At 43.1% G+C, this 10268-nt stretch overlaps 1 protein-coding gene across 1 annotated transcript in view; it reads left to right on the top strand.

Moving 5' to 3' along the window:
• The first annotated feature begins 337 nt into the window (after nt 1–337).
• Nucleotides 338–10268, top strand: part of LOC126195762 (uncharacterized) — a 36212-nt gene continuing 26281 nt past the window's right edge. Inside the window, exon 1 of the mRNA XM_049934389.1 lies at nt 338–464. Within this exon, the coding sequence (XP_049790346.1) occupies nt 338–464 (127 nt within the window). The remainder of the gene's footprint in view (nt 465–10268) is intronic.

Genomic DNA, 10268 nt, shown 5'->3' with positions numbered 1-10268 from the left:
AATGGCAAACCACCTCCACTTTCCCCTACGCTCTGTCAAGGAGTATGGGACTTCATTATCATCATTTGCATCGCTAGTGTGTTTGATTCACGTACATCTACTCGTCGTATTTCAGAGTAGAAGTGTACAATAAGATATCTTTGTGAAGGTGATTGCGTTATTTGAGCAGTCTTTCGTTCTAGGTGTTGTTGTGGGCTTCTGAAAAGCTTTAGTTCCGAACTGTATTTTTCGGCCGCTGTGTGAGGCTGCTACACGGAGCTCTTGCTGGTTTGTTTGCCGATCGACCAGGAAATGCCGTCCGTGACCAGCTCCGATTAACGAGAACACCGCAGAGGCGATGCTGAGAGCTTTTCAGCGCTCGGTGGTTGTGGGAGCTGACCTGGACGACTGCCAGGGCGCAGTGCGAGTGATAATGCCGATGCGGCCGCCGCGCTTGCGGGGCGCCCTGTGCAGGTTTATGCACCGTACTTGTCTACAACTCTCCTTCTGTGACTTCTACGTAGAGCACTGCGTCACCTGAGCATGTCGGTTTGCATACATCTTAGGTGATACAAAATCGCGCATAAAAATTTTATTCATTTAAAACCGACTGCTTTTCAGTACAGCCTCCTCACTAATTTAGGCACTTGTCATACAGGAGAGTAAGCTTTGTAATTCCATTGTCATAACATTCTTCAGCACGAGACTTCAACCAGTTAGTCACGTCCTCCCGCAATTCCGCATCATCGTCAATGCGCTGCGTTGCGAGACAGGTCTTCACCGTTACTAACAACAGATGGTAAACACTGGGAGCAAGATCCGCGTATATGGAAACACCGCCCACATGAAACCATCGACTACCACTCGAGCAGTATTTGCTTACCTGACCAAAAAAAAAGAAAGAAAAGCATTCGACCTAATTTTTCTTGGGAGAACTTTCCTGACTTTTTGGACAGCTTGTGTGGCCCCAATCCATAGACTGCAATTTGGTCTCGCAGTCCACGTGTCTCGTCTCCAGCTCCGATTCGATCAGGTAATGAGTCACCACATTTTACGTAAGAATCCAGAAATATCAATGACACAGCCGTACGCTGCTTGCTGTAGTTTTCTTTCAAGCTTTTTGGTACCAGTATTGCACAAAGTTTGTGTACCCTAATTCTATACAACGACTTTTTGCTATGAACTTCGTGAAACTCCTGGAGCAGGAAACCAGAGCTCCGTCACTGTGAATCGGAGGTTTTCGTGAACCTTGTCATCCATTTTTGCGACCATTTCTTCAATCCCAGTTGTTTACTTTCCTGTTCATTGCGAACAGTTGGGCCGGTCTGAAACCTATTGTACCACTGGCGCACACCACCTTCAATGATTACGTTGTTTCTGTACACTTCGCACTGTTGAGTGGTACTTAAGTAAATAAATCAGTGAAATCAAAGTGAACTAGAAATTAGGATATAAATGAAAAACTTGGTTTAGTTTAGAGAGTTACATACTCGCAAGCAGCGGGCCGAACAGCAGAACAGAAGAGACAATGACCCTGAAGTCAGCAAATTCCACATAAGCGGGCGCTGTCGATTCAGCCGTCAGGGCATCGCCCGAACGGCTCACGTGTTTCTCAGTTGTCGTATGTGAGCAAAGGCCCTCGCCTACATCCCAAGAGCCAATGACCGACGTTAAGAAGATTCTTCGAGAAACTTTTCAACGTGACAGAAGAGGCAATGACCGGCTCACGTGTTTCTCAGTCGTCACATGTGATCAAAGGCTCTCACCTACATTCCAAGAGCCAACGACCGAAGTTAAGAAGATTCTTCGAGAAGCTTTTCAACGTGACAGACGAGGCAGTGACCGTGAAGTCGTTCACCTCCAGTAAACTGAAGTGAATAAATACGCGAGACGCAGTGGGCCAGACAGATGAAGTCAGATGAAGACGGAGACGAAGACGAAGACGAGAGACGAAGGAAGAAAAGAAGAGTAGCAGTAGTTTTCAGTCAGTTTCGGTGCTGAAGACCGTCATACAAGAAGAGTCTGCATCATGCACAGACGAACCAAGTCCGCCGCTGTAATGGAATAGCAAGCAGCCGCCGTAGCGCCAGAAGACAGAAGTTAAAAGGTATTTGAAGTCTGGTTTTTACATACCCGGGTGACTCGTGAGGACGGGAAGGAGACGGCCTCACATCAGTAGTCACCTGTGAGCTGGGATGAAGACCTGACAGCCGAAGACTGGCAAGCGGGAGTCCGTGGTTCGAGTCCGGGACACTGGCCTTCCCCCGCCGCGCCGCTCCGCTGGTCGACGCACAACACACGCGGCCGCATAGAGAAGAGAAACACTGGGACGCCACTCCCAAGGTATCATCCGACGCACGACTTCGCTCGCAATAATTAAACCGGCCACCTCGCGCTGCGCGTCTCCCGTCAGCTGGGCGAGACTGCGACACGAGATACACACCGCTACGCGTAATCAGACGCCGCCGCCGCCGCCGCCGCCGCTGCCGCAGCAGAAGACTTCACAAACGACACAGCTGCCGCTCTCCGAACCAGAACATCCCGTAAGATACAGTTGTACGAATCTTCAATAAAAGTTATCTTATGTAAAAATGATGTTTCATTCGACCTCATACCCGAGCCAAGGAAGAACCCACCCTGCCCACATGTTGTTAAGAGAGAAAAGTTAATTTATTTAATATTTTCACCCTGACAGAATGCTTTAGAATGCTCATACTGACAATTGACTTGCATCAAAAGAGAAAACCCAGTAACATTTAGTGACAGAAGTGTCACATTTAGTAACACAATTGTTACATTTGATGTCAGAAGCCGTTATAGTTGTTACATTTGGTGTCAGAGAAAAAACCCTTGGCTCAATATGAGGTGTGAATGACAGTCACTAAAGGTCCACAGTTAGTATTGTGTAATGTGTGAAAGGATAGAGGTGCGCATAGCAGTCGTAATATTTTCTTTATTTAGAAGTGTATTTTCTCTCATGATTTTAAGGGTTTGTCGAAAATATTTAAACATCTTTTGAATTCAGTGTGGTAATATTGTGTAACTAATAGTTTGTAAAATGATGACACGAAATCATACAGAGTCAGCACCACAAGCGGTTTCTACTGAGGAAGCTATTCAGAGCTTAGTTAATCAAATAGCACAGCATAAAAGTGATAATAATGCATTGTTTAAACAGTTGAGTGAGGTTAGGCAAACCAGTTCAATCCCTCCCACCCTACATTCCTCAGCAGCAGCCTTAGTAACTCCTTTTTCAGGCAAACCTGGCGAAGACATAACAGCATTTTTTGATGATTTAGTAGCAGCTGCAAAGTTAATATCATGGTCAGATGAACAGCTCTTACAAATGACAAACTTAAGATTGACAGGAGAGGCTAAAGCACACGTCTTATACCATGAAGAATTACGGAATGCTCCAACATTTGAGGAATTGAAGAAAGGATTGTTTAAACGTTTTCAAAAACAGAACAGCTGTAGATTTTATAGAGAAAAATTAAACGCTATCACTCAGAGGCAAAACGAGTCGTTAGAAAGCTTTGTAGATAGGATTAGAAAAGTTAATATTAACACCTATCAGTTGACAACTAGTGATGAAGCAAATAAAGTTATTTTACAAGAGGCAGAAAATAGAGCTCTGGATACATTTTTACGTGGGTTGCCTCCTGAAACGTCCCGTCGTGTCAGGGCAGAGTTTCCTAAAAATTTAGCAGAAGCTGTATCTGTGGCGACGGATTTGAAGAAATTGACATTGCCACCAGATACAAGGAGAAGCGAAATGTATTTTCAGCAGGAGTACGATGTTTTAGGTGCGATCGACAGGGACATATAGCAAAAAACTGCAGACAACCTCAATGCACTAATTGTCAAAGAATAGGTCACACATTCAAGGAATGCAGGTCTAAGAAAGTTTTTGGAAACAGAAATCAGTTAAACTCAAACGGGAATGTCGGAACCGCCGCCAGGCGTTCCCAATAAAATTTCATGCCATTAAGGCTAATGTGAAGGCGGAATGCTGGTTATCTGCTACCATACAGGATAATGAGGCGAGGATACTAGTGGATACAGGCGCAAACGTATCAATAGTGAGTAATAAATGTATTGGAGAAAAGAAATATGACCCTCCAAGGTATAGATTGAGTGGAGTAGGAGGAGGTACAGTGAAGTCATTAGGATGTACATCACTGATTTTCTCTATTCAGGGTGTACAGTTTCAAGAAGATGTAGAAGTGGTAACAAAAGTAACTGACGGGTACGACGCGATCCTAGGACTAGATTTCCTGAATAAACATCACGCTAAAATCGACCTCAGACAGCAAATTGTAGAACTTAGCGGAATAGTGTTTCAGCTAGGTGACACCGCTGCAAAGGGCCCGCTGCCGCAAGATTTCCCCAACCGGAAGGCGAAATCAACTACACTGCGTGCAACGTCCTTGAAGGTTGATTCGCGGGATCAGATACCATCTGGCTCAGGAAAACTTTTCTGACAGTTGACCCCGAAGTACCTACAGATACAGTGTGTCTAATAGAGCCTTTAGAGGAAAATGAGGAATTAGATGTATCACATTGTTTTGTACGTAGGAGTGTTGTACGGGTTCAAGACGTTGAGGGAGAAAGAAAAGTACCGGTACATATTGACAATTTCGGAGTGGAGGACAAAGAGTTGCATAAGGGTATATTAGTAGCTACAGTCAGTACTTTTGAAGAAGAAGATTTCATTTGGTCAGATATTAATGATGGTCAGAAACCAGACGCCTATAAAACCGCATTACGCCAGAAGATTGAGCATTTGCAAGGAAATGATAGAGACACGATAGAAGCAGTTTTAGTTGAGTTTCAAGATTTATTTAATGCAGAAGGTCCACTGCCAGCAACAGATATCACGCAGCATAGGATCCCAACAGGAAATAGCCCCCCAGTTTATAGGAAGCCTTATAGAGTTGCGCATCACTTACAGCCAGTACTGGATGAATTTATAGAACAGCATCTAAAAGATGGAATTATAGAATATTCTGATTCGCCTTATAATTCAAATATCGTAATTATTCCAAAGAAGTCTCCCGACGGTACGAAACGATATAGGTTTTGTTGTGACTACAGACACCTTAACAAACAAACTATCTCAGATGTTTATCCTCTTCCCAACATTACAGACATCATTGACAGTTTGGGTAACAGTAAATACTTTTCAACAATCGATCTACGTAGCGGATATCATCAATTGGAAGTTGCTCCTGAAGATAGGCATAAAACAGCATTTTCTACCCCTGGAGGCCATTGGCAATTTAAAAGAATGCCTTTCGGTTTGAAAAATGCACCAGCAACTTTTCAAAGACTACTCGATGGAGTAATGCGAGGACTCAAAACTCAGCAATGTTGTGTATATCTAGACGATATTATTGTATTCTCCAAAGACATTAATGAACATGCTGTGCGTCTGCGTAATGTTTTTCAGAGACTTAGAAAAGCTAAATTAACATTAAATATGGAAAAATGTACTTTTGCATTGACAGAGGTTACATACCTAGGGCATGTTATTAGTGAAAAAGGAATTAAAACAGATCCTCGATTAATTTCGGCAGTTAAGGACTTCCCAACACCACAACGCGTTAAGGAAGTACAAAGTTTCATTGGTCTCGCATCGTATTACCGAAAATATGTTCAAAATTTTGCTGAAATTGCCCGACCCTTAACCCAATTATTGAAAAAGGGTGCAAAATTTCATTGGTCTGAAGATTGTGAATCAGCATTTCAAACCCTTAAAGATAAGTTAACACACAGTCCAGTATTAGCCTACCAAGATTATAATAAAGAATTTATTTTATCCTGTGACGCAAGTGGTCATTCAGTAGGAGTTGTTTTGAGTCAGAATATTAATGGCACGGAACACCCCATAGCCTACGCTTCGAGACAACTAACAACAGCAGAAAGAAATTATTCCACAACGGAGAAAGAATTGTTAAGTGTTATTTATGGTATCAAATACTTTAAATGCTACTTGTACGGTAGGAAATTCAAGGTCATTACAGACCACGCAGCTTTAAAATGGTTGCTTGGATTAAAGGATCCATCTAGTCGTCTCACGCGTTGGGCCCTATGTCTTTCCGAAATGGATTTCGAAGTTATCCATAAACCAGGCAAAAAACACACGAATGCAGATTGCCTAAGTCGGAAAATAGCACTTTTGGAAGCAACAGGCCGAGATACTGAGGACTGGAGAAGGGCACAAGATCAGGATACAGAATGCAAAAAATTCGCAACTCAAAAACAATTTTGCTTTGAAGATGGTGTATTATGCCGTAAAACAAAACTTGGACCGCGAATTGTTGTTCCCCTACACCTTAGACAAGAGATAATGGCAGAGGCCCACGACCATATCCTTTCAGGACACGGTGGACAGCGGACAACCGAAAGACGTGTAGCAGAGCGATTTTGGTGGCAAACCAGGAAGCAGGATGTTGCGCAGTACGTTCGTAATTGCATTGCGTGCGCACAACGAGCAGAAGTTGCTCGTTCAAAAATACCCTTACAGAGGCTCCCCGAGGCTTCATGTCCATTTCAAATCTGCGGAATCGATCTCTACGGGCCATTTCATAAAACACCGGCTGGTAATAAGTATGTCCTTACAATTATAGATCACTTTTCACGCTATCTAGCTATGGTGAGTCTCCCAGATCAGCAAGCAAATACAGTTGCCCAAGCTTTAGTTAACAACTGGATACTTAAATTTGGCGTACCTGAAGCTATTATCACAGATCAGGGATCTAATTTTATGTCGGAATTAATGAAACAGCTATGCCACTTACTAAAAATACGTAAATTACGCACAACTCCGTTACACCCTCAGTGCAACGGGCGCACAGAAAGAGTTCATCGGACAATTGGCAAGATGCTTAGTTATTATATTAACGAACAACATTCTAATTGGGATACGTATTTACCAATAATCGTGTCGGTATACAACGCCAAAACGCATGAAGCAACTGGCATGTCACCTTATGAAGTGGTCTATGGCAGGAAAATGCCGTCCCCTTTTGATGTAATCAGGCAGAAAAACGGAAAAGACGGAGAAACAGTAAGAGATTTCAGTCGAATGATGAAGGATGTATGGAAAAAGGTTCAAAAATCTAATACAAAGGCTTTGGAACGACAGGAAAGATTAGGTAATACCCAAGCTAAATATCCAAATTACAAAATAAGTCAGTGGGTTATGCTTTCAACTCCTTACATTGCTAAAGGAAAAACGAAGAAATTTGTAACAAACTACAGAGGTCCTTATCAAATTATTGAGATCACGTCACCAGTCAACGTTAAATTGCAACTGCCCACCCGAACTACCATTGTCAATGCAAGTCGTTTAAAACCTTTTAAGGGCGCTCCAGAAGTAATTCCTTCAACAATAGTGTCTGCTTTTCCGAAGGGTGGAGGAAGATCCCGTAAAGGAAAAAGAGTGGCCACGCCAGCACAACATACAGACATGGCACCATACAATCTTCGACCAAGAGTGCGAATGTCCTAGTGGAAACTCAGTAGACTGTGGATAGTATACATATGTAAATAATTAATAAATGATAATGGTTTCTTTTTTAAGAAAAACAAAAAGTTGAACGTAGAAACATGTAGATCTTGTAGTTAACAATGTATTCCTTCATTTCTTTGTTTTTGTTTTTACGAGGTTGGTAGGTCCATAACCATGTTGTTTGCTTTTTTCAGAAAACGCCATGCAAAGCATTTCCTACACAAAAACTGTCCTACCTCAATGACTCCCTTGACAGTTCCCTTCTGAAGTCATTAGATATGTTCATAAACTCACAGTAAGGCAAAATTGATGCCAATGTTATGATGCAACATGTTTTAAAATTAAAAGGTGAACACAAAACTAAAATTATAATGCTAGGAACGGGTATATCTGGAACCTTTGTGTTGGTGTTTCTACTTTGTACAGTTTTCTTTTATCTAAGACCAAAAAAGAAGCCAAATAATAATATACCACTTCATCAAATCCCTGTTACCTGGATACCACACTCTTAACTGGTGTACTTCAGTAGTTACTTTTCAGCACTAGTGTATTAATTTTGTTTATTGTACTTCATTCTTTATTAAACAGTCTCATGTTAAAATAAACAATACTGTAGAATAGATATTCTTGCATTAGTATAGGGTACATTAAACAGGTGTTGCTATGTTACTTTCTAAGTGAATAATCTATTTTTGTTCATTCATTGTCATAAAGATTTGTTACACTTATTACAACCATTTATGTGTGAACTATGTGATTTATGAGTGTACAGTGCTTTAGTAAAGTGATAAAGTATTTTCAACATACTTAATGTGCAGCGTGTGTAATCTTCTAAGACGAGAGTTTTCATTGCTTATGTTAGTGCTTTTGCCGTGTGAAGAGTGGAGGAATGTTGAGTGGTAAATTCGAGGGCGAATTTCTCCGAAGGGTGGAGGAATGTTGAGTGGTACTTAAGTAAATAAATCAGTGAAATCAAAGTGAACTAGAAATTAGGATATAAATGAAAAACTTGGTTTAGTTTAGAGAGTTACATACTCGCAAGCAGCGGGCCGAACAGCAGAACAGAAGAGACAATGACCCTGAAGTCAGCAAATTCCACATAAGCGGGCGCTGTCGATTCAGCCGTCAGGGCATCGCCCGAACGGCTCACGTGTTTCTCAGTTGTCGTATGTGAGCAAAGGCCCTCGCCTACATCCCAAGAGCCAATGACCGACGTTAAGAAGATTCTTCGAGAAACTTTTCAACGTGACAGAAGAGGCAATGACCGGCTCACGTGTTTCTCAGTCGTCACATGTGATCAAAGGCCCTCACCTACATTCCAAGAGCCAACGACCGAAGTTAAGAAGATTCTTCGAGAAGCTTTTCAACGTGACAGACGAGGCAGTGACCGTGAAGTCGTTCACCTCCAGTAAACTGAAGTGAATAAATACGCGAGACGCAGTGGGCCAGACAGATGAAGTCAGATGAAGACGGAGACGAAGACGAAGACGAGAGACGAAGGAAGAAAAGAAGAGTAGCAGTAGTTTTCAGTCAGTTTCGGTGCTGAAGACCGTCATGCAAGAAGAGTCTGCATCATGCACAGACGAACCAAGTCCGCCGCTGTAATGGAATAGCAAGCAGCCGCCGTAGCGCCAGAAAACAGAAGTTAAAAGGTATTTGAAGTCTGGTTTTTACATACCCGGGTGACTCGTGAGGACGGGAAGGAGACGGCCTCACATCAGTAGTCACCTGTGGGCTGGGATGAAGACCTGACAGCCGAAGACTGGCAAGCGGGAGTCCGTGGTTCGAGTCCGGGACACTGGCCTTCCCCCGCCGCGCCGCTCCGCTGGTCGACGCACAACACACGCGGCCGCATAGAGAAGAGAAACACTGGGACGCCACTCCCAAGGTATCATCCGACGCACGACTTCGCTCGCAATAATTAAACCGGCCACCTCGCGCTGCGCGTCTCCCGTCAGCTGGGCGAGACTGCGACACGAGATACACACCGCTACGCGTAATCTGACGCCGCCGCCGCCGCCGCCGCCGCTGCCGCAGCAGAAGACTTCACAAACGACACAGCTGCCGCTCTCCGAACCAGAACATCCCGTAAGATACAGTTGTACGAATCTTCAATAAAAGTTATCTTATGTAAAAATGATGTTTCCTTCGACCTCATACCCGAGCCAAGGAAGAACCCACCCTGCCCACATGTTGTTAAGAGAGAAAAGTTAATTTATTTAATATTTTCACCCTGACAGAATGCTTTAGAATGCTCATCCTGACAATTGACTTGCATCAAAAGAGAAAACCCAGTTACATTTAGTGACAGAAGTGTCACATTTAGTAACACAATTGTTACATTTGATGTCAGAAGCCGTTATAGTTGTTACAGCACAGCTGCCCGTAAATTTCAATCGGTTTTTGATTTTTTGACAAAAATCTTATTACTAACTGGAGTTCACAATTTGATTTTCAGTTTCAACGGACATTTAAAACTGTTATTGTGAATGAACGGAGCCGGCCGGAGTGGCCGAGCGGTTCTAGGCGCTACAGTCTCAAACCGCGCGATCGCTACGGTCGCAGGTTCGAATCCTGCCTCGGGCATGGACGTCTGTGATGTCCTTAGGTTAGTTAGGTTTAAGTAGTTCTACGTTCTAGGGGCCCGATGACCTCAGAAATTAAATTCCATAGTGCTCAGAGCCATCTGAACCATTTTTTGAAAGAACGGACCTCACGTCTGCAGAGCTGGATGCCGACTGAACAGACAACAATATGGCCGCGCTAGCTTTGC

The sequence above is a fragment of the Schistocerca nitens genome, chromosome 7 (genome assembly GCF_023898315.1).
Source record: "Schistocerca nitens isolate TAMUIC-IGC-003100 chromosome 7, iqSchNite1.1, whole genome shotgun sequence".
NCBI lineage: Eukaryota > Metazoa > Arthropoda > Insecta > Orthoptera > Acrididae > Schistocerca > Schistocerca nitens.
This window is presented reverse-complemented; position numbering and strand designations above follow the sequence as displayed.